The following is a 25,989-nucleotide window of genomic DNA, read 5'->3' on the forward strand; positions in this document are numbered from 1 at the left end:
GACAGCAAAAGCATACTCTACAAAGCAAACAGCATTTCTACATAATCTTGAGAAAATAGAAATTGTGGAGAGAGAACTAATATCTTCAGTTCCTCAAAAACAAAGTATAAACAGTCACACAAGCGCAGCCCTCTGGAAACCCAGCACCAAACAGCCACTAAATTCAGGGATTGGGAGAAACAAGAACAAACAGTATATATATAGATGTCAAGTAAATAATATCCCTGATTCCATTTCCTTGTCGACCTTTGGGAGCAGCAGAAAGAGAGGCTACCCTGGATAATGCATTTGCCGGGCCAGCTCTAGTGACCGTACTTCTGAAATTCCCACTCGCTGTTATCTGCATACACAGAGAGAGAGAGGTTCTGTCAATGGATAGACAGACGGAGTGAGATATCTGACTGGCAAAGGTTTCGCTTAAAATGGGCAAAAGCATAAGAAGGCTGACTGTACCCAGCGGACACACTTGGCGAGTTTTGAGCCATCGGCTGATACAGTGGAAGTGGAATGCATGATTGCATACACCTGTCGAGATGAGAAGCACACATGATCAGGTTAAAAATACATAATAGAGATTAGAAACATTCTTAGGCTAGAGTTGCACCCTAGTCCTGCTCATGAAAATGGCATTTACATCCTCTCCATTAAACAAGAATGTCTGCTACAATCACAAGATAGAGCGCATTGATGCATGACATGAATCAAGAGAGAATAGCAGAACAGAAATAAGAAAGCAACCTTAACAAAGGGTCTTTTACAATAAAACAATAGCCATAATAGGACTAGCAAGGTGATTTCTAAAGAGACGGCACACGCATATACGCACTTCCGAATGAAGAAACTTGTCAAAACAACAAAAATACAATGAGGTAAGAAAGAGGATATGATTTTCCAACAAGGAATCACCGTCTCCCATCACATGATCTCCAGCAAGAATGTTTGCAAACTCATTATTAGCATGTAGGCATCACTAAAAATCCTAGAAACAAAGTCAAAAGAAATAAGCCCCGTCTCTCTTGATCAGGCATCATATTTTGGGAAGGCAACTCCCGAAGCAGGGGATTCACTCTACCAGCAAAATTACATGGACAAGCAACAAGACCAATGGCAAGTTCTACATTAGTAGAGGCCTGCTCCAGCAGCTCACATAGGGCCAGCAACTCTGAATACAGCCCTCATTAGAGACGTGACCTCAGTGCTAACTAAAATTCTCCGATCATTATAGTGATAGCGGGCACTACGACTGCTGCACATTACACATAAAGGACAAATAATTTTTGATAAATTTCACAAATGATGGAGAAGAGCTCCATGGTTCAGCACTGGGGAAAAGAAGCCCGCTTAATGACAGTGGGAGTGAAGCAAGACACGTTACACTACCAGCAGTTTGGAGGAAGAGAAGATGGGAGAACAAATCCACTGTATTTTTCAAGAGAAGCCTTTGGAGTCGCTTCTTCAAGCTTTTTGGGGTGTCCTCAACTATCAATGCCCCCTCTCACAGATCTATCTTATTGTGGGTTGGGAGAAAAGTTCATTTCGCGCCCCAGGTAATACTATTGGAAGTTGGTATAGCTAACAATGATTATGTATTAAAGATCTCGACCTCCAATGCATAATGAATTCATGTTAACAGTAATTATGTAATAGAGATCAAGCTCTCTAATACATAACTACTATTAACAAAAATGAGATAAATGGTGTTCAATAGCACTGGTCTAAATTACTTTGAATGGGTACTCATTTGGCAATCCTGGGCCTGAAAGGTGTTCAATAGCAGCGAGAGGCTATTAGCAGATTTCTTGGGCCTGGTAGGAGTTGCTGATTCAAATTATGCAGAGGCTGCCGCGGGTGTTTATGCAATCAAAGTGGCTGTTAGATACAACTTCGTTCTGGTAGGGGCCAAGGAGATTCTACATATGCGGTATATTGGACGTTCTCAAACACTTATCCTGGGAGGATGGCTGGTATAATTGATGAGTTGAGAGACTTGATTGTTAATCAAGAGTGATTTTCTCAAGGGTTAATAGGGATGCAGACGAGAAGCGGGAGCATGTAGAGACTCAATGTCGATGGGCGTCTTATTGTATTTTAGTTTTCCTTTTCCCTCTTGTTTGTACTATAAATAAATAATAATTAATTAAATGAGATGAACTCATTTTTAGGCATCTACCAAACAGGGCATTAGAATCTTTGAAGACAGAATTCTCTAGGGTGTTGTCCAAGCAGAAAAAAATCAAGTCATGGTGGCAAGGGCCATTCCTAATCCAAGTTCTGAGGGATTTCCATCCCTAACCTTATTAGAGATTGTGGTCTTTGACTGTCTCAAAGAGACGTTAGGTTCAGCTTTGTCTTCATGGAGATGGGGGGAGGCCTGTTCCCTTTGGGCTATGTTCTTTTCCTCTTTGGTTTTTTGGTATGACCCCTTATCATCACTTTTTGTTTCTTTTCTTTTGGTAAGAATAAAATTCCCATTGCAATTCAACTAAACATAGTAAATTGGGGAAGTTGAGTTTGGGCTGAGATATGGTAATTCAGCAGATTTGGGAGGGAAATTAAGGTCCAGGATGCAGCAAATTTTGAAGCAAAGAAAAAAGAAAAGAAAATCTAGGAATCTACTTGTTTTGGAAAAACAAATGACACAACTAAATCAAAAAGAATAAATTCGAACTAGCTACATACTTTTGTTGTTAATAAAGCTCCAAAAACAAATTTCATATTTAAGACCAAAGAAAGTGATAATGAAAACAAACATTTCCAGCACTTGCTTCCTTGGTGGTGTAACTCCATTTACCCCTTTCAAGGGCGTGATGTCTCTGATTGATTGGTGTGACTCCAATCAACCTTAGACCACTAATTCAAGATTGGAGTCACACCAATCAATCAGAGACAGCACCTCTGAAAGGGGTTAATGGAGTTACACCACCATAAGAAGCAAGTGCTCGAAATTGTTGTTTTCATTCATTCATGCTCAAAAGAGGACTAGTATGTAGCTTTTTATACAAGAGAAAACTTGCCAAAGAAGCTACATACTTACAGTTCCTATACAATCAATTCATCTTCCTCTGCAACTATCTTAATTTCCAATGCCACGCTGTAGTTGGAAAACCAACTTCAGAAGGTTCCCATGCACAACAACTTTCTCAAGCCAAACACCCTCTTTAATGACACTTCAAGAAAAACATAAACCTTTAGGGGGTGTTTGGTTGCTGCTTTTATATTTCTCAACTTAGTAATTCCCTGGTTTTCACAAATATATATATATATATGTTTGGTTCACACTTTTTTTTTGGTTTCTACATTCCTCAGGTCAGGAATTCCTTCCCAGCTTTCCTCAAAAAGCTGGGGAATGGAAAACCTAGAGAATCAATCAAAATTTAGACGTTTTCAAGGTTTCACCAAGAAACCCGGTTTATCATCCAAACAAAATTTAATCATTCCCAAGGAAATACTAGGCCAACTCTAACATTCCCTAGGAAATACAAAAAGTACAGAATGAACTCCCCAACAACCAAATGAGCCCTTAAGCAACCAGGGTTTACAAGATTAGATGCCTACCCCATGCTACTGTGCACTCCTCACTTGTTGCACTCGCTTGATTCGCTTGGCACTCGATACCTACAAAAGCAAAATCAACACAGATAATAACAAGAACAGCAGCAGCAGCAGAAGCAACAGCAACAGAAGTAGTAATAACAAGAAAATTAGCACTTAGGTTCTCTATTTTGTAACAAGCAAAGAACTTCCCTAGTTAGCATGGAGTCCATACAAGCATAGTTGTCAAAATCCTACGATTTACTACTCACAATCTACAATTTAGGGTGAATTTAAGCAGAATGAGTTGAATCCCACTTCCAATCCCTTTTCAGATGAATCCTACAATTTACATTTTGAATCCTATCCTTTAGGATTCAAATTATGCTTGCTCTCTTCTTTTTAATTTTATTTGGCTTTCATTTTATGTTTTTGAATTTGTGGGGGCTTTAGAGATCTTTTAAAACAGGTTAATTATTTTATTTTATTTTATTCTTATAAGAGATTAAATGATGGATCTTTTCTTCAACCTTAAATTGTGGATCTTTTTCTTATGATTTCCTACTTCTTTAACTGGTCGAGACACCAAACTGATCTATGAGTTCACTATAATGTTTGTTGTGATCATGTTAGCCTATATGTATTGTGATTTGTGCTAATGATGGTTAGGATTTGACTTCAACCTGAGTGTGTTTTCTTCTTCTTCTTCCTTTTGGAATTTACAATCATCCACTCTTCTAGGGGTCTCTACTCATGGCTCAGTGGTAGAAACTGTGTTTCTACCTTGAGGTCAGGGGTTCGTGAACCCATGTGGTGTGTGGGGGGGTGTAAGAGTGTGTGTACTCACCTTTCAACAAAAAAAATCCACTCTTCTAGATAAATGGCTTTGGAGGCTTGAGGAAGAAAAATGCCAGCTATAAAATAGAGTAGTTCAAAGAAATATGGATCTGAGGAAGGGAGTGGAGTTGCTCTTCAAAAAAAAAAAAAGAGGAAGGGAGTGGAGTCTGCAGCTATCTACGTTCTGCAGGACTTAGGGATTGTGGAAAGCAGTGTTGAAAATTGTGCCTTCCTTTAGAAGGGAGATCTCTTTCAGACCCAGGGAGGGATCCAAAACCCAGTTTTGGATGGATTGATGGGTGTGGTGATAGTCCCTTTGATGCTTTTCCTAGGTTATTCAGAATAGTGACCATGGGAGATGACCCCATTTCTCTGTTTGTGCCTGCTTCAGATGTGAACCTGAGGTGGGCTCCAACTTTTTGCAAAAATCTCAATGAGGAAGAGACCAAAGATTCACCCACCTCTTGGGCCTCATTCAGCCAGAATAGTGACCATGGGAGATGACCCCATTTATCTTTTTGTGCCTGCTTCAGATGTGAACCTGAGGTGGGCTCCAACTTTTTGCAAAAATCTCAATGAGGAAGAGACCAAAGATTCACCCACCTCTTGGGCCTCATTCAGCCATACAGGATAATATTGTCAGATCTACACATGCTGTTCAAAAAAAATGTACGATCTAGACTCGTGGGTGTGGCATGTCAACACCTTGGGAAGGTTTTCAGTCAAATCGTTGTACTCAACTTTAGCTGGTTGCTATTCCATTCAGTCCATTAACCCCCCTCTTATTTGGATTTACAAGAGTCCTTGGGTCCTGGCCTTTGAATGGTTGATGGGTAAAAACAAGATTCTTAGGATCAACAATCTCAGGAAGAGAGGGATGTGTTTTACAAATGGGCGCATTATGTGTTTGAAGGAGGCAGCAACAGGTTCATTTGTTTATCCATTGCCCATTTGTGAACCACATTCAAGAAATGCTTCTCTCTTTTTGAGATGTTGTGGGTAGTGCCACAATCCATGGGAGAGCTCATGAGAGCCTGGCGTGGGGACATGAAAGGTAGCAGGAGTATTGTGACTATTTGGTGTCTGTCAATTATCGTGGTTCGATGGGTGGAATGGATCGAGCACACAATAATAGAGCTTTCAACAAGTCGTACCCTCCTGATGTTGTATTTCTCAAAGCTAAGAGCTTTGTAATTGAATGGGCTAATGCGTCTAAGGTGTTTAGGATGAATACAGGGGCAGTTGTGAAGGATTGCTGGGGTGCTTTGTCTTCCTTGTAACTGGGATGATGCCTTGTCGACCTTCTCTTTTGAATAAAATCTTCAAAAAACAAAGTATCTTGAAATTTTTATATTTGCTTTCGGATAAGGTAATCGAAAGGATCGAGATGAAGTTGGTGAGTTGGAAATGTAGATATTTATCCTTGGGAGGTCATTTGACTCTTTTGAAGACGGCCATCTCCAATATGCCCGTCTATTTCATGTCTCTCTTCAAGTGCTCCAAGACGGTGCTAGATAGGCTTGAGAAGTTGCGATGAGCTTTTTTTTTTTTAAGGTGCTAAAGACGAGAGAAAGTTTCACCTTAAGTGAAGAGGTTTGCAAACCAATCAAGGCAGGTGGGGCCGGTCTTAGGTTTTTGGTAGACATGTATCTCGCTCTTTTAGGAAAGTGGATTTGGAGATTCGGGAAGGGGATGGAAGGCTTTGGAGGGAGCTTATAGCAAGCAAATATGGCATTGAGGAGGGTGGTTGGTTTGTTAAGAGGTCACCTCTCTATAGAGCTTTTGGCACTTGAAAGGTGATCATGACGATAGAATACTTAGTTCGGAGGGGGATTTCTTTTGCCCTTGGGAATGGGCATCGCATCCATTTTTTGCTTGATATTTGGTGTGGTGATAGAGCTCTTCAGGATCTCTTTCCTAAGGTAGCTTGCCTAGCTCCCGATCATTTCATTTATCGGGAGAGCTGCTTCTCTATTATCGATGGCCAGAGTATCTGGCATCCTCCATGCCATAGGGATACAAAAGATGTAGAGATTTCCGAATTCACCAAGTTATTGGGCCTCATCAAGGATGCGGTTCCTTCTCTTGAAGTGGACTCCATGGTTTAGTCGGCTCACCTGTTGGGGAAGTACTCTGTTCGCTCGCTATATGAATGGATTTGCAACCTGCATAACACCTTCAACCCGCCTCATCCTTTTCATCATTGGTTTTATGGTGCTTCTCGAATGGTGGTTTTCGTGTGGTTGGTGGGTTGGAAGAGGATTCTAATGGTTGACAATCTTCAATGAAGAGCTTGAAGAGCTTTAGTCCTCCCCAACATTTGCTAATGTGTATGGACAACACACAATCGATCAACCACCTTTTCCTCTATTTAAGGTGTGGGCTCATTTCTTGTCTTTTCTTCGTATCGATTGGGTGATGCCGGAGACTGTTGAAGACTTCACGTAGGCCCGGCATGGGGGTGGGGTAGGCGAAGCTAGGAAAGCTTTATGGATGTTGATTTTCATGGCCATGTTTTGGGCAATTTTAGGTGCTAGAAATGGTCATTGTTTTCGTAATGAGAACGTGGATGCAAAGGATATCATTAGGAAAATTGCCTTGCCTCATCTTGCATGTAAAAGCAAACATGGTTGATAATATGTTCGTTAGGGTGCTGTTTGGTTTTCGGGCTAATAATTCTTTTCTCGCTCTGTGAGCTTTTTTAATAAAATTGTTGTTATTTCTCAAGATGTGTGTGTGCGTGTGATCTTAAACTAAGAGATTTACTTAATTCTTCATATAGTAATGAAAGCTTATTAAAATATTATTTTGAAGACAACATTAGGAATTTACACTTTATGAGTTTGAATTTAAAACATGATAGCTTTTATGCTTTCTAGGAAACATTATTTGGAGTCATCGAGTTTGCGGAAATACTTTTGGGTTTAGGTTGGATATTATATAATACATCTATATGAGACTTTAAATTGATGATTTGACACAATTTTGAAAAAAAAAAAAAAGTCCTTATGGAATTTTTGAAAAATCTTTAAACGTCTAATTATCTCGTTTTTCTAATCATCTCATTCTCTTGATAATGTTTATCTTTAATTCGTGGTCAAGTTTTCAACTAAAAGCTTAGGTAATGACAATCAAAACCTTTTAAGTAATGAATAATTGTATTTAGCTTGATTTTATTAAAATGATGTCAAACAATGTATTATAGTAATATTCTCTATAGTTAACAACAAATTATGATATGGTGTGATAAAACAATGAGTATTTGCTCATATCCTATTTTTTACATTTTGGAAGTATTATTGCGGATTTTTCTATATTTTGTGCAAAAGATTATAAAAAATCCTATGGCTTCACATTTAAATTCTCCTGTGATTTTAGGATCAGTTTCGACTTTCAAAACATTGCATGCAAGTGGGGTTTGTGTTCCAGTTATCTGCTATCTAAATACTGATCCTATGGGTTCCCACCATGGATCGAACATTGATGCAAGCAGTCCCCATGTCACATGTGTGAAGTATGGGAGAAAACAGCGAGGCGGCGAGGCCCCATTTGGTCAAGCATGTGAAACTTTAGTCCAAGATTCAGTAGTTTTCTATTACTAACACTAGGGGTATAGCACAAGCAATGCATGTGGTGAGACTAGGGCAAGAGAAGTAGTTTTCTATTATTAACACTAGAGTATGGCACGTGCAACACACATGGAGAGAGTAAGGAAGAGAGAAAAACAAAGAGAGAGTGAGGGAAAGGGTGCAGCTACACGTAAGAGAAAAGAAAGAAGTGTTTTGTTGCTGGGAGACACATGCCCACTTCTTCAGGTGTTGTGACCCACTCCAGCTTTAGATCCGTCTCATTTTTGGACCGACATCCTAATATGAGCCAGAACAACATACGTACAGTTTGGCTGTTGATGATTCTTCATAGTGGGCCCCATAAATCCTTTGTCACACGGGCTCCCTAACACTGTCTTCCGTGTGGGCCACACACTAAGAAACTAATAAGTAGATGCAGGCTACTCCCAGGAAGGAGTTTAAAAAGGACTAAAGTTCCCTCAGGTTGACGGGCTACGCAAATGGAAAAACCGAAGGTTTTCGCTCCCCATGACAAATTACAGGAACAAAAATGTCCGAAAGCTACTCGCAAGTCACAACATATATAGTATAGATGCATACAACGTACATGTCAAATCACCACTTTCTCTAAAGGCTCGATTTGTCAGAGGATGGCATATCAATGTATATCAAGGGACCTTAACACTCTTAACACTTCCCCACACGTGCGGGGTGGAACTCCGCACGGGAACATATTGGGCAAGGGTGTAGGGACACTCACAACTCACACCCAGATGGAGGGATACTCACACCATAAACAGCCCCCGTGGGAGAATATATTAGGGAGGCATATTTGTTGCTCCCGAGATTCGAACACAAGACCTTCCGCTCTGATACCATGTCAAACAACCACTTGCTCTAAAAGCTCAAGCCGTTAGACAATGATGTATCAATGTATATTGACGGACATTAACACTCCAACACTCCCCCGCACGTGTGAGGTGGAACTCCACATGGGAACATACTAGGCAAGGTTGGAAGAACACTCAACTCACACCATAAACGACCCCCCATAGGAGAATATATTCCGGTGGCATATTCGCTACTTCCAAGATTCGAACCATTAACCTTCCACTTTGATACCATGTCAAATCACCACGTTCTCTAAAAGCTCGAGCCGTTAGAGGATGGTGTATCAATGTATATCAACTATCAAGGGACCTTAACACTAACATATGAAAGGGAACTTAGGCAGCGCCAAAAACAGAAAAAGAAAAACATCAAGGAAAACTAATACAAATGGCACAGCCTCGAGACTAGGAGAGAAACCCAAACAGACCCTAAAAGACTTGAGGCGCCCAATCCCTGAAAAACAATAAAAACCTACAAAACACCCTAGCTAAAAAGACCCTCAAATTTCAGAAATAACAAGTATTTCTTTCAAACCAAACAGCCCATAGAACAACCATAAGAAGTGTCTCCACTTCTTTCTCCAAATCACCCCTCATGAATCCACATGCCATGAACAAAGGAGGCCATTAATAGAGGCGGGCATTACCAACGAAATCCCAGCCAAATCGAGAACAGACCAAATTTCTGAAGTAAAAGAGCAATGAAGGAAGAGACGACCCACTGACTCGGCATCTTCAAGGCACAACAGGCACGCATTAGTCAACGGCATGCCTCTTTTCCTCATAGTATCAACTGTGAGCACCCGATTCTTGCCAACTAAACACGAGGCACCCCATAGAACCAAATAGTTCTCATGTGACAGCATCTCACTAACGAAACTGCGAGAGCAAGGGATCCATAGAAGGATCGCACCAAGAAGGAACCCAAGCTAGCAAGGATCCATGAATTTTTTGAAAGAAAATAAATAAATAAATAAATAAGAAGGATTTTTGTTTCTTGAGATGGGAATCCTCTTTCAAATGGTGTGATGCCTTTACAAACCCTCAGGGCAGTGCCTTAAGTTTAGTTTGAACAATTTTAGTTCTTTATCCTTCTTTTAATGATACGTGCTTTTATACTTTGTTCATATAATGTGTAACTGAAACAAGGATGTCGAGATGAATGAGTGGCAAGACAAGGAAGGATGGAACTGGAAATGAATGCATTCTAGGAAACTTAGCAACGGTAGATTATAAAATGAGGTAAAGTAGAATTAGATAGTTTGGCCTATTGCAATGGAAACGAAGAACCGCACTTGTCAGAAGAGTGCATTATTTAAGTTAAGGCTATAGAAGGGCAAGGGGAAGGACCAAAAAGACATGAAGAGAGGTGGTAAGAAAAAATTTGATCGCCTATGGTTTAACTAAGGATATGGTACCCAATAGTTTGGAATGACATAACAGGATCCATATAGCCAACCATCACCCAAAACCCGGCACCCGAGTATAGGTACTCAAATCCCGAATTCGATGGTGTTAACTAAATAATGAACGAATGCTTCTTTAAAACATATCATTTTTTTCAATCCACTTTACACATTCGCATGGTATACATCACACAAATGTAAAATAAACTGAACTTTGTAAATAGAGTTCAAATCAATACTTAAATCAACTAAACTTGTCCACTCAACTGGGGACTGATAACAAATTTAAATAATTTGTTTGAGTACCGATAGTTTTACCAAATCATAAGAAATAAATATGTTTATTTGTTGAGTTCTAAGAGTTCCGTTGCACTCATGTAAGGCATCTAGTCCACTAGATCCTCATTTGGTTCTTCAGTCGTATCTGTGTCTTTTAGTTATGCATCATCTATTGTTGTTTTTAAACATCGATGTGGTAAGTGGCAATCTCAATGAAAACTCTCCCCAAGATTACACATCCATCATCACAGTCCAGTATAGTTTACAAACATAAGACAGAATATACAATATTCACTTCACATGCGAATCTTGATTAATGCATGGATGCATAAATGCAAATCAGGCTAGCGGTATGAGTAAAACCTACATGCAAATAAACTACCACAATAACCCAACAACCACACGGGGCAAATCATCAGCATCATGACCTGAGAATAACAAAAGATATACATCGACATCATGACCTGGCATCTCGAAAGACACAATTCATCAGCATCGTGACCAAAATCACAAATGACATACATCAGCATCACAACCTGGCATCCCCGAAGGGACAATCATCGGCATCATCAAGTAGGAGTGCTATGAATGCATAATTAGTCAATCCTTTATTAGTCTGATTTACAAAACAACCAATTATGAAAACCGTATACACTTTGTGGCCTTTTAAATCACCAACCCATGATCAATTTAATAATCATTGTAAACATTAGTCCATTCATGGACACATAACAAAGGGTTCGTCACATATACCTCTTAGGGTATGAAACATGTCACATAGTGATGGTAAAATCACAAGACATCATGGTATGAAATCCATAACAATATAGACGCAATGATGCATGTGTAATCTTGGGGGGGTTCACTGAGATGATCGCTCACCACATCGATGTTTTAAAAAAAAAAACAACAAATGATGTAGAACTAGAAGACAGATACGACTGAAAAACCGAATGAGGATCCAATAGACAAGATGCCTTACATGAGTGTAGCGGAACTCTTAGAACCCAACAAATAAACATATTTATTTCTTATGCTTTGGTAAAACTATCAGTACTTAAATGGATTATTTAATTTTGTAATAAGCACCCCAACTAAGTGAACAAGTTTAGTTGATTTATGAAATAGCATCCATCCAATGCATCTTTAACAATTTATGAAATCTCCTTGATGAGCTTTGATGAAATCGTGTCCCCCAAGGAGGACCCATTTGTGTTAGTAATTCTTAAGTATGAGAGCAATGATCAGCTACAAACGTCTGTAGGTTAGATTAAGCTAGAACCTATAACACAAGCCAATGCATCAAGAGTTCACATCATCCAAGCCATGCAAAAGTTGGGTCCTGCCATCAAGATCGCCATGTTGAAATAATCAGGCTGGTCCAACCATCAGGCAGGCTGCTGTAAACAAACCAATATGGGGTTAAATCACACCTGCCAATAGTGTGATCCAACGTGCACATGCAGCCACCAAATGATTGGATGATGTAGGACAAGCTGCAAACAACTTCATGGAGCACCAGAATCAAAACAAAATCAGGCCAAGGTAGGACATAAACTGCCTAATGTGCACTATAGATTATGAATGCCATAGCCTTGCAATCAGTTATCAGAATCACTGTAATAAGATATTGTTGGAAAGTCACTGAGGAGCCTACAACCTGGCCAATTGACTACGGTCCACTGTCCCGTGAACGATTCTGCAAAATAAGGTTGTTTTAGGGGTTGGAAGTTGTCAATTTACTACTTTCAGCCACTTGAGGGTCGGTAAAGTCCAGATATAACGCAAAGTCCTTTTTGAGGATAGGTTTAGACTATCATTACTATCTTTAGTAAGTTTATTATTTCTGGAAAAGGTCCACTATTTTAAGTCACATGAGGAGTCTAGGCCTGTACAAGCCATATCAATGGCGTTGAGAGGAAAATTCAATATTTTCAATTTTATTCAATTTGAGCGATTTTCTGTTCTCGTCTTCTCATGGATTCAAGGTTAATCGTACAGTAAGAAGACTGATCTTTTTCCTCTCCTTTTCTCCACGCTCTCACCATGTTATTCAGTCACCATAACTTTCGTACCCAGCAATTTTCATCGTGGGTCCCACACTTATTGCACGGCTCAGATGCCATATGCACTTCACCCATCAACAAGTGTGATAGATATTAGCTTGAGCTAATAATAATAGAAACATCATGATCAACAACAATACAAAGGACTGGAAACAAGGGGCAAAAACGGAAAGAGAAAATAAAAGACTCACAGAGATCCATGATATGGTTCCTGCAGATGGCGCAGTTGTCAACGACGATATCTGCATCGATCCAACCCAACAAAAACATAATCAGGTGAGTCAAAAGCAGGAAAAAAAAAAAGAAGGAGAAAACCCTAACCCTAGCTGTCTAGGGTTTCGAAGCGGAAGAGGTAATAAGTGCGTACCCCAGGCCCAAAGAGCAACGGCGTTCCACTTCTTGATCTCGAATCGCTTCGGTTTCTTCGCAGAAGAAGAGGAGGACGAAGGGCCCGCACCGCTCGAACCCTCCCCTGCTGGGATCATGTTGATATCCGTATCCAGAGACGCCATCGTCAACAGAGAGAGAGAGAGAGAGAGAGAGAGAGAGATATATTCCTTTCGGTTTTTCTTTTTCTTAGTCTCTGAAGGAGATTTTCCCCTTCTTTTTTTATTCTTTCTTTTCCTTCCCTCTCTCTCTCTGAGGACGTGTATGTAAGTTGGGAGAGAGCGGAGAGTACTGGTTGTCACGGACTCGAATTACCTGCTGCACGGAAGCGGATTGCGTACTGAGTAACTCAGTACGCTTAAGGGGGTGTTTGGCGCATGGTATTGGGAAGGACCAGGTGGGATGAGATTAAAAAAACATAATTATTACGTATGGATGGGATAAGCTTAATTTCATGATATGTTTGTAATATTATGGTACATTTAATGGATATACTCATTATCATTTGAAACTATTGAGAATAACACATATATATTATATCCAAATTGTTCATCTGTTTTGTAACCTCATTTTATGGCATGGGCCTAAAAATGAGTCAGATCCAAAATTATGTGGCCCCAAAGAAGTTTTCAACAGTAGGTATTCAATCCCCACTGCTTTCTATGGTGGGGTCCACTTGAGCTTTAGATCTACTTGATTTTTTGGCCCATGCTCTTAAATGATATCAAAAAATGGGTGGATAGTGTGGATATAGCCCACCCATCATGGTGGGACCTACACAACTTGCTAACATTGAGTGGAATTGGCACAAGACCCAATGCAATTCCATCTAATCTAATTCCAAGCTTTTCCGGTCTTCCGAAACATGGAGTGGAATTAACACCGGACCAAATGCAATTCGACCTAATCCCATCTAATACCATGCGCCAAACGCCCCCTAAAGGGCCTGTTTGGCCGGGCAGATTGGATGGGATTGGATGGTATTATAGTGGATTGCATGGATTTCAAGGTAATGATAGCTGCATCAGTGGATTGGTGCAAGATCTATGGGATTACTATATCCCGGGATTGCTATATTGGGCCTGTTTGGCACGCTGGCCAATCCCGGGATTAAACCTTCCAGTCCCTTTCAATCCCTCGAGCCAAACATGTCTCAGGCAATTTTTAAGGGATTAGGGTGGATTGGATGGGATTTAAAGGTAATGATGGTGATGTCAGTGGATGTCTTAAGATCCATGGGATTGCTATATCCCGAGATCAGGATCCCGTGCTTGTTTGGCATGCCTGGCCAATCCCGGGATCTATCTTCCAATCCCATCCAATCTGCCTGGCCAAATAGGCTCTAGCATACTAAGTAAACTCTATGGAGTTTACCATGATTGATGTATTTAATCCACTCTGTCCATCCATTTTATTAGAAAATTTTAGGGCCTGCTGCCAAAAATGAAGTATATAGAATGTTCGAATGGATCACACCACAGGAAATAATTGAATCGAACGTCTACTGTTGCAAAAATCTTGGAGGTCACGGAAGTTTTGGATCAAGCTTACATTTCTGTTTCCCCTTCATCCATGCCTTTATGATCTCATGAAGAGGTTGGATGACAAATAAACATCACTGTGGGGCTTAGAAAGGTTCCAACGGTGGAAATCATTATCCCCACTATTTCCTGTGGTATGATCTACTTGATCTTTTGATATGTTTCAATTTTGGGGTCAACCCCTGAATTTAGATGGAAAAATGGATGGACGGTGTAGATAGACCATATACATTCAAGGTGGGCCCAACTGAGTTTACTTAGTAAGATAAGGGCATATTGAGTAACTCAGTATGCAATTGGATTTCCGACCGAATGGGGAGCGGATTAGATGCTGCCATTACCGCAGGGCTCACCTTGATGTATGTATTAAATATCTACTTGGTTCATCTGTTTTCACAGATCATTATAGGGTATGATTCCAAAAAATGAATAAGATCCAAACTTTTGTATCCCATTAATGGTCCATCGGTACTGTTTTTAGGGTATTGTCTACAGGCGGATTGGCTATGATGGGTTCTAGCGATCCCGCCACTCAAGTTACGTAACCAAATTCTTTGGGTCCCACTATGATGCAATTGTCATATGTACATTATCCATTCATTTGGAGTGAGATCATTCTAAGGCATGACCAAAAGAATGAGGTGGATCTAAAGCTAAGGGTACCCACCACAGAAAACAGTGGGTACAGTTACACACCTGCCATTGAAATTTTCCTTAGGGCCCCATGATATTTATTTGAGATCTTACCTGTTCATCAGTTAACACAGACATTTAAGAAGAGGAAACAGGGATATCAGTTAGATCAAAAAGTTCCGTGACCCCTAATAAGTTTTTAATGGTAGGTGTTCAATCACCACTATTTTTGGTGGTGGGGTCCACTTGAGCTTTATATCTACTTCATTCTTTATCCAATCTCTAATTATTGTCCTTGTCTAGGAGAATTGGATCCATTCATTATTGGACTCATGCACAAAAATGATTTCGCAAAACTGATGCAACGTTTGGATATGAAATACATGCATCAAGGTCAACCCACAGTAAAGAGGATGCACCCTAAGTAGCGGTCGGAGCCGTATCTAATCTGGTGTTGATTGCTTAGGCAGTGGAGAGGGTGCAGGGTTATTAATTAAAATAACTATCTGATCAGGTGTAATGTAGTAAATGAGTCGATATTAGATTTTAAAAACAATTTTTTGGGGGTTTTTGAGCATTTTTGGCCTTTTCCAATGATGAAAATATCCATCCGTCGGCCGCTCTCTCACGAGGCGGTAGCTTTTTGCAGGAGTTCAAATAGACTTTTGAAAATGGGGTACAAGTCCACTAAATCAACGATTGAGGCACCCCTCCGTTTACTTTAATTGGACAACCATGAATCCACGATGGGGTCATTTCAAAAAATTCTTTGGAGTTGCTTGTGGCCCACAAACTGCATGAGCGTTGTGCATTAATTTCATATTGTTTCCACTAATGTGGTCCATCTATGATGAGTCCTGTCATCAAATTACGTCTAATTGCCTGAAATTAAAATCCATTTCATGCGAACAACTTAGATTTGTTCTGAGACAATCTAGTGGACCGTACATAGGGTCTCGTGTGGGGTTCAAAAGGTGAGGCCCTTTCGGAGCAAGCCGTTTGGCCTCTTCTTTCTCTTCCTTTTTCATTCATCGAAGCATGGGACCACCGTGAAGAGGCAAATCACCCACGTCAATCCAATGGGCACCATTGTGGGATTGATTGAAAAAGGTGGGGGCCTTGCCACAAGAGGCCACTTGGCCTTCTTTGGCATCTTTCTTTTATTGTTTTTTTTTACGAGAGGGGATTACCCAAAGAGACAAAGCTTCTTTGACGGTTGGTAGTTGTATTTGTGGGACTTAACATATATGCGGAATAGGCCCACGGATCTATCTATGTATAGGATATGGAGATCGAGTGTTCGGATTGCTTACCTAAGTGGGACGCCATTGCTGAGAATAAGAATACCGGAATATCTATAGAGCTTAGGATCTTCCTCTCCTTCACACCCTTTCTGTAACTCAAAAGATGGAACTTAAATTCTGTCGTGGTGTAGGATTGGGGACCCAGCTCTCTTATATAGAGTCTGTGGAGAGGGAGTTTGAAACCCATCAAAACTCTCTCTCCCACACTCCACATCACTATGTCCTAGTTCGACTCAAATTGCCTTGTTTAAGGCTATAGCATTCCACCCTGAATACGCAGTGCTGCGCAGATATACTGCGCAGTGCATCACCTTAAGTGGGGCCCACTGATTAACTCAATCAAACCGTCCAACTAGAGTACAATCCAGACCGTTGATCAATAAGGCCCACTACATAGAGTTCTTACAGTCTCCCACTTGGGCCTCATTGAGCAACGTCAATGATTGTCATATATAATAATTTTGAAAACAAGTTTTGATTTTAAGAAAACATTTAAATGGTTAACCAATAAAATAGTTGGACAATATAAGTAATGCTATTCAATCTGGTCCATTAAGACTGTCAGTATTAAAACGTGGTAGTCGTCACCACATTTAATTTAGGCGAAGTGAGGCTAAGCGCGATCACAAGTACCTTCAATCTTAACGACATAGATCAAGAACTAGGAAATGTGGTATAAGGATTACACACTTTAGTGTGATGATATGTGCCTATCCTTAAGAGGTCCTGAAGCTTTTACATGTCTCCAATAAGATTCTGCAGTTCTACTTACTCAAAATTTACACATATATATAGAGAAACAGAAATAAATATTTGTATCAAAATCATTCAAAAAACAAACTGTATAAAATGAGATCTCTAAATGTCTGTGAAAATCAAAATACGTTCAACTCTCACTAACTGAAAACATCTGTGGGATCAATGACTCTCATGGATATCACATGCTCCTGAAATGGAGTGATGGGGAGCCCTTTAGTGAGTGGATCTACAATCATCTGCTTGGTGCCGATGAATTCCACGGACACTTGTTGATTCTGAACTCTTTCTTTTACAACAAGATATTTGATATCGATATGCCTCGACCTTGACGAATGCTTGTTGTTACTAGAGAAGGAAATAATATCTGAATTATTGCAAAATATTCTCAAGGGTTTCGAGATATACTCCAGTATCCGCAAACCTAAGAAGAAAGTCTGTAACCATAGCGCTTGATTAGATGCCTCATGGTAGGTAATAAATTCAACTTTCATGGTGGACGAGGCTGTGGTAGACTGTTTCACGCTTTTCCATGATACAACTCCTCTAACCATCATGAAGATGTATCCTGAAGTGGACTTCTTAGTGTCAATGCAGCCAACAAAATCTGCATCTTAGTATCCAATCAACTCCAATCGATCAGATATTCCGTATGTGAGTCCGAAGTCCTTCGTTCTCTGTAGATACCGTAATACTTTTTTTGCAGATATTCAATGTTGCATTCCTTGATTAGATAGGTATTTTTCCAACATTCCAGTGACAAAGGCAATGTCCGGTCGCATACAAACTTGAGCATACATGATGCTCCCCACTACTGATGCATACAGAAATTCTTTCATTCAATTCTTTTCCAGATCATTCTTTGGATACTGAAATAGGTCAAATTTGTCGCCCTTCATAATGGGCGATTGTCCGGAAATACAATTTTTCATGCCATACCTTTCAAGTACCCTAGTAATATAGGCCCTCTATGACAGGCTGAGCAGTCCAAGTGATCTGTCAATACGAATCTCAATGCTAATGACGTAAGAAGCTTCACTAAGATCTTTCATTTCAAATATTTGAGATAAGAATTTCTTGGTGTCGCTTAACATCCTAGTATCACTGTTAGCCAATAGAATGTCATCAACATACAAAATCATCATAACGAACTTACTTTCACTGATTTTAATGTAGATACATTCATTTGCAGTGTTTTCTACAAAGCCGTATGAGGAAATTACTTCATGAAACTTTAGGTACTACTATCGCGATGCCTGTTTCAACCCATAGATGGATTTCTTTAGTTTGCAAACCAAATGTTCTGAGCCATTAGCTACAAAACCTTCGGACTGCAACATGTATACATTATCATTTAGATCCCCATTAAGAAATGCAGTCTTTACATCCATCTGGTATAACTCTAAATCCATACGAGCTACAAGAGCCATTATGATCCTGAATGAGTCTTTCTTAGATACCGATGAGAAAGTCTCTTTAAAGTCAATGCCCTCACGTTGGTTAAAACCCTTGGCAACAAGTCTGCCTTTATATCTTTTGACATTACCCTTGGAGTCTCTTTTGGTTTTAATTATCCATTTACAACTAATCGGCTTTATTCTAGTTGGTAACTCTACAAGATCTCATACTTTATTGTTCCTCATAGATTTCAACTCATCTTTCATTGCATCAAACCAACGAGAAGGATCAGCACTTTGTTTGACTTGTGTAAAGGATTCAGGATCATTTTTTACCCCTATGTCAAAGTCGTGCTCCTGTAAGTATACGATGTAATCGTCTCGATTTACAGGCCTTCTTTCTCTTTCAGATCTTCTAAATGGTTCGGCTTGTTGGGTCTGATCTTGATTTTCCTTATCAGTGGTTTGTATATGAGGTTTTATGTGGTGTGCTGCAGTGACTGTAGAATTGACTACATCATTAATATCCACGTGATCTGGATTGACTATGACTAGAGTCATAGTCCTTTGTTCCTCAAATACAAAATTTCTTATGTTTGTGCTCCCACTATTTTCAGTGTCCTCAATGAATCTAACATTCTCAGTCTCAACAATCCTAATAGAGTGGGAAGGACAGTAGAATCAATAGCCTTTTGATCTTTCTGGGTATCAAATGAAGAAACAACTTACGGTTCTAGGATCAAGCTTCTTTTCAAGCGGGTTATAAATTTTGGCCTCAGCAGGACAACCCCAAACTCAAAAGGAGTTTTGTTTACTGCTTTGCTGGGAACCCTGTTAAGTATATGAACTGTGGTTTTGATCGCATCACCCCACAGAAATTCTGACAATGTCGAATTGCTGACCATGCTTCGCACCATATCCATATGGGTGTGATTACGCCTCTTAGTGACACCATTATACTCTAGAGTACCAGGCATAGTGTACTGTGCGACAATGTCACAATCTTACAAGTATCTAGCGAATGGCCCTGGATTGCGTACTTATTCGTCATATCTGCCATAGTATTCACCACCATGGTCAGATCTGACAACTTTAATCTTTTTATCGAGTTGATTTTTAACTTCGGCTTTATAGATCTTAAAAGTATTTAGGGCATCTGACTTCTCAGTAATAAGGTAGAGGTACCCAAAACAAGAGTAGTCAGTCATCTTTAAAGGTAATAAAATATTTGTATCTACTCCATGATGCTATAGGGAATAGTCCAAAAATGTCTGTATGTATCACCTTTAATAGACTTACACTCCTACTTGCACCTTTCTTTCTGGTTCTAGTCTACTTTTCTTTTATACAATCAATGCATACCTTATAGTCAGAGAAGTCTAGAGAATGCAAAATTCCTTCTTACATAAGTCTGTCTAATCTCTCACGAGATATATAGCATAGCCGCCTGTGCCACAACATGGAGGAATTCTCATAGTCTAGCCTTCTCTTAGATTCCACTTTATTTCCATGCAATGAATTAATATTATAGACGTGAGAGGCAATTAAGTCTAACTAGTATAAGTTGTTTACCATAGAGCCGGTCCAAACTTTAATCGAATTAAAGTAAATGCTAAAGTTATTATTTCCAAATTGAAATGAATATTTCAATTTATCTAAACAGGAAATTGAAACTAAATTGTGTCTTATAGACGACACACAAAATGTATCTACTACATCCAAAAAATAACCAAACTTCAACTTAAGCCTATATACTCCTATTGCCTCCACGTCTACCTTGACACCATTGCCTACATATACTGAGTGCTCTGCATCAGTTGGTGGCCTAGCCTGTAGTAATTCTTGTATAGAATTGCATATGTGAATAGTAGTTCCTAAATCTATCCACTAGGAATCCCCCGGTACATCGGTAAGATTAGTTTCAAAACAAACAAGAACAGAATAATTACCTTTCTTTATGAGCCAACTCTTAAACCCTTCGCAGTCTTTCTTTAGATGACCTGTCTTTTTACAAAAGAAGCACGGTTTGCCTTTAACCCATTTGTGTTTAGATCTATTTCTAGATTGATTCTTATGGTTTCCAGATGGAAGACCAGAGGATCCATTATTAGAACCTTGTTTCTTTTTTCTTTTACCTTTATTTCATTGCCCATGCCCTTGACCTAAAGTCACCATATTAACATTTTGAACTTTGACCATCTGCCTGATCCTGTCTTCTTTTTGGACGTACTGAGTGATAAGTTCATCCAATGTCTACATATCCTTCAGAGTGTTATAGCTTACTAGGAACGTGCCAAATTAGATAGGTAGGTTGTTCATGATCAAATGAACCAGTTGATCATCAGTGAGTACAAGCCCTAGAGAGCGGATCTTAGAAACAACCTCGATCTGTTCTACAATGTATTCACGAATATTGCATTTTCCGTCGTAAGATGAGCGAGTCAATTTATTCAAAAGAATGCCCACTTCAGACTTATCAGATTTCTTAAATCATTTTCTCATTTCAGTCAGAAAAGTTTTGGCCTTATCTGTTTCAGGCATGGCACCCTTCATCGATTCAAAAATTAAATACTTAATGACTTTCAGGCATGTATCATTTGATCTAAACCATGTCTCTCATCGATTATATTCTGCTTCAATGGCATTATCAGATGGTTTTGGTTGTTCTGGTGTTATCAGGGCAAGATCTAATTGAAGGCAGCCCAGTACAACTTCAATGGCGTTCTTCCATTGAGCATAATTAGACCCATTTAGGGCAGGGACTTAATCTGTATTAGTTGGAATTGAGACTGAAATATAAGAGATACACATATACTCACATTAGTTCATTATTTCACAAAGCAATTTCGTGAATGCAAACAAATATCAGGCAAAGTTAATTAACTCAATTGCTAAGAAAGGTATCAACTGAATCATCCAAGATGAAGATGGGCCCAACCATTACATCTTGATGAGAATGTGTAATATCATCATCATTCCTCCTGTGGGCGGTAATAATAACATGCTAGTGACCTTCCTGAACATGAAGCTAAGTGATGTTAGTTATGTAAATCTGAGACACTCAACACCTATGGGTGAGATGAGTCTTTCAGCTTTATATCACTAGCACCATTTACTTCACCCGTTCACATGACTACCAAATGATAATCGTCTGTGTTTTCGTTACCGTACGCATGAAAATGTGAACGCAACTATATACAATCCTCCTTATTCCAATGTTACAAGTCTGTACTTGTAAAAAATTTCAGCGATTGAGGTCACCATGGTGGCTAACACAACCAAACCCAACATTACAAATATACACTTAGGATTACGATTATAATCTTACCTCTCAATGAATTATATCTTAATTAGTCTAATACGGCCCACAAGATGGTTGGTATTGATCATCAAAAAATATGGGAACCTTAAAGTAAAACATTCAGATAATTTTCACATTATATAATCCAATGGTTCATATCAACTCCAAGGATGGGTGATGGGCTAATTATAAGGCCGAATTAGTACTTTTATGTGATCTACACATATTCAAGTGAGCATAACTAAATCTGGCCTTTAGTCATTATATGATAGATGGTTAGAATGGGATGATTCATATGGATGGTTAGGTCTATGTATCAGTGTCCATTGGATGGACAGTCCAGACCTAATACTAAAGAATCCTTATGATTTATGGCACATGTAATTACATTGTCTATCTAACGAAAGGAGCAAGTTATATGCCCAAAATGAACTGACCAGATCAAATTATGAATTTTACGCAATGATCCAATCTGGGATCAATGGACGTGGATAGACGATATGGCCCACCAATCAGAATAAAATAAAAACCACATGATACACATGATTTGAAATCCACATGATACATATGATGCACATGATGGGCCCACGTATATAAGTACAAGGATGGTATAGGGTCCCAAATTGGATCCGAAATCCATTAATCGGGTCTGCATACTTGATTGGATATAAACCATCCAACTGTCCTAAATTGGATCGGAAAATCGAAATCCATCAATCAGGTCTGCATACCCAATTGGATATAAACCATCCAACGCCCAAAGTAGGGAAAGAAATCCCTAATCCATAATCCCGACTACTCCCTTTCTTTCTCTCTCTTGGCAGCCGTTCGAACGCTGGAAGATGGAAGATGGAGGATGACATCTCCATATTTTCTGGCGATACGTGACTCGCTGATTGGCCGGAATCTCCAGTAGGATGCTGATTAATGGAAGAGAGGGAAGATCGAGAAGAGGGTGGTCAGGCCGAAGATTGGGCTCCTGTTTTCCTCTATCGCAGTCGAATATCGGTGACAATAGAGGATGCAAGTTTGAGTAAGATCTGGAATCCCTAATATTGAGATTGGAGTTTGATAATGGCAGTTGGCTCCCACAATCGCAAGTAAGGGCCCACTGGATGAACCGATTTCAAAATCCCCAATCTGATATGGGATTCCGAATCTCTGGATTTGGGATCCGAAGATCCCCAATTAGCATCTGGATTTGGGGATTTGAATTCAAAATCCCTAATTTCACAATATGGGATTCGAATCCGAAATCCTTAACAGCTGATTTGGGATGGAAATCCCTAATTCCTGATATGGGGATTCAAATCCCTAATAACTAATTTGGGGATTCAAATTCGAAATCCCCAATTGCTGATTTTGGATTCGAAATCCCTAATTGCTTATTTGGGAATTAAAATCCCCAACTGATCAACACAAAATTATTTATGATTTTGAAATTCGAAATCGAAAAACCCTAATTGTTGATTTCTGAATTCAGGGAAAAATCCCTGATTTCAACTTTTCCAGGAATTTGAAAATCTCTGATATGACTGAATTTGATCATCTATACCTATGCACAGATGGCTCTGATACCAACTGTGGGACTTAACATATATGCGGAATAGGCCCACAGATCTATCTATGTATAGAACATGGAGATCGAGGGTTCAGATTACTTACCTAAGTGGGATGCCATTACTAAGAATAAGAATACCAGAATATTTATAGAGCTTAGGATCTTCCTCTCTTTCACACCCTTTCTGCAAATCAAAAGATGAGACTTGAATTCTATCGTGGTGTAGGATTGAGGACCCAACTCTCTTATATAGAGTCTATGGAGAGGGAGTTTGAAACTCATCAAAACTCTCTCTCCCACGCTCCACATCACTGTGTCCTAGTTCGACTCAAATTGCCTTGTGTAAGGCTATAGCATTCCACCCCAAATATGCAGTGCTGCGCAATCATGCATCACCTTAAGTGGGGCCCACTGATTAACTCAATCAAACCGTCCAACTAGAGTACAATCCAAACCGTTGATCAGTAAGGCCCACTACATAGAGTTCTTACAGTATTACTATATTCCACACTATCTGGGTGATGTCGAGAAACTTCATACAAGATTTGTTGAACAGAGGAGGTTGTTGTTGGGTGGTTCTGTTCCCTTATGGTGTGGTGTGGTAGTTCTGTTTCCTTCAAAGTTTTTCTCCTTTTTTTAATAAATTGTTGGAGTCTCCGAAAAGGAGGAGGATTTGGCATTTGTATGAAGGTAGAGAGTATAGTGGTTCCATATGTTTATTTTTATTTTTTGTAAAAGCCCAAGTAGTGAGGATCACTTATACAGAATATGGATCACGATACACATTGTCGATTGTCAATATTAAGTGTGGATCGCCAATATCGAATGTGTGATTGCCGATATTTACAGGGATTGTCATTACAACACAGTGAATATCGTCAATCCACACTATGTATCGGCGATCCTTGGTGTATTTTGGCAATCCACAGTTTATGGATCGCCAATGTCCACTTGTATTAAATGCGTTGTTATTCACTTGTATTATATGTTTTTTAATCATCAACCATCTTGAACCCAAACCTTTCAGCTTTAATATCTTTCACTATGGCTTCCGTTACCGCTCATTATGCCGTTACTTTCATGGTTTCTATTTTTTCGGTTAGATTTGTTGGATTTGAGTGGTGCAAATTGATGCACGTATTCGAGGACCCCATCGCTTATAAACCATAGACATTTATGTGTGGAAAATAGCCTCCGTTTTACGGCTGGTTTGAGCCATTCTTCATGAATTTTAAGAGGCCCGGTAATTTTACATTTTGATGTCACAATGATTTCGTTCTCATCAAACTCTCCAAGAACATCTTAGAGAATTGCGGGAAGACATTAGCCATTCCCAAGCCACAGTAGATGTCCTCCACACGGATCACCGTAATGGTCGTATGATGTTCATTTGCTCTCTACGGTCATTCACAGATTGATGCGTCAAATCAGAAGAGAAGGTTGCCATGCAAAACTGCAAGGTCATTTTCATGAAGTCATTATTCCACTTCAAGAAGGCAGACACGTAGCACTAATAACGTTTAAATTAATGGAAGAGGTCGAATCTCTTACACTTCAAAGAAGAGTTATGCCCGAGTTTACTCAACCGATATGAACGGGAAGACGTCGAAACAATTTTCGTTATGAGAGCAATTATCGTGGATTGATGTGGTCTTGGCCGACTACACCTCTCGATATGAGTCGTTGTGAAATGGGTCAAATTAAGATATATTTTCTTTTGCACATGCAGTCTTCCAATCATCATTTTATATGTACTCTATGACCATCTTCTTGTATGAGTATTCGCCATAGTTTTGTCTTTTGAGCCTTAGATCGAATGAGGTTAAAAGAAATGATAGCGAATCCATAGTTGACCATTAAGCACTGATACATGTTGAGGATCATTGATACATGTTGATGAAAAATCTGGTTAGCCTTCCTTGGACCTTCAAGTACTTACACAAAGAGCGAATAAAGGAGACCTTGGTTGGTGCAGGGGACCTTCTGATGCCTAAGTCAGGTAGGGAATATGGGTCGGTCGTGAATAAGATTTTAGGCTTAAGATTGTGCGTACCTTTCACCATTAGAGACTTATCCTATTTATAGCGGAGGAGAGGCGGTGGCGTAAGGGGGACCTCTTCACTTGGTAGGTGCGTATTATAGGGGGATTTAGATCTCGTATGTGTCAGGAGGATCTTCCGAAATCTTCGGCTAAGATCTCAGGCAAATTTGTATTGCGGTCGCCTCCTTAGATTTTCAGCTAAGATTTCGGGTAGACACTGTCAGGATCAGGTCATAACTAGTATAAGAGGGGTCCTGCCGATCTAGGGTTATGCCAACTTGGGGTTATACCGACTCAACTCCTTTGGTGGGTAATGGTTGAGTTCCTTTTGGCATTGGGAGGATTAATGGGTTTTCCGACCTCTCGAGGAATGATGAGAGGTTGATTTCGACCTCATTTCCTACTCGGTGGTTAAGTCTTTAGTCGTATCTGTCGTTGACCGACATGGAGAAGCACACGGTATTTCGACCTGACCTTATCTTATTGGTTA

General features: G+C 39.6%; 1 protein-coding gene across 2 annotated transcripts; it reads right to left on the reverse strand.

Moving 5' to 3' along the window:
- Positions 1-23: 23 nt before the first annotated feature.
- On the reverse strand, positions 24-13,122 carry LOC131251730 (RING-box protein 1a). 2 transcript variants are annotated; one of them, XM_058252643.1, is made up of 5 exons: positions 12,946-13,122; positions 12,770-12,820; positions 3,556-3,615; positions 454-525; positions 24-340 (listed from the first exon to the last, which is right to left on the reverse strand). In XM_058252643.1, exons 1-5 carry the CDS (start codon positions 13,088-13,090, stop codon positions 303-305), a joined length of 366 nt encoding a protein of 121 aa, XP_058108626.1. In that variant the 5' UTR covers positions 13,091-13,122; the 3' UTR covers positions 24-302. The 2 variants fall into 2 exon arrangements, with proteins under 2 accessions (XP_058108626.1, XP_058108627.1); XM_058252644.1 differs by lacking the exon at positions 3,556-3,615.
- Between the last annotated feature and the right edge of the window lie 12,867 nt (positions 13,123-25,989).

The sequence above is a fragment of the Magnolia sinica genome, chromosome 7 (assembly GCF_029962835.1).
Source record: "Magnolia sinica isolate HGM2019 chromosome 7, MsV1, whole genome shotgun sequence".
Taxonomy (NCBI): Eukaryota; Viridiplantae; Streptophyta; class Magnoliopsida; order Magnoliales; family Magnoliaceae; genus Magnolia; species Magnolia sinica.

Coding starts and splice junctions, on each gene's coding strand:
- LOC131251730 (XM_058252643.1), bottom strand. CDS start 13,090: ATGGCGTCTCTGGATACGGATATCAACATGATCCCAGCAGGGGAGGGT. Junction 3,616..12,769: donor GAACCATATCATGGATCTCT/GTGAGTCTTTTA, acceptor TTGCTTTTGTAG/GTATCGAGTGCCAAGCGAAT. Junction 526..3,555: donor GGAGTGCACAGTAGCATGGG/GTAGGCATCTAA, acceptor TCATCTCGACAG/GTGTATGCAATCATGCATTC.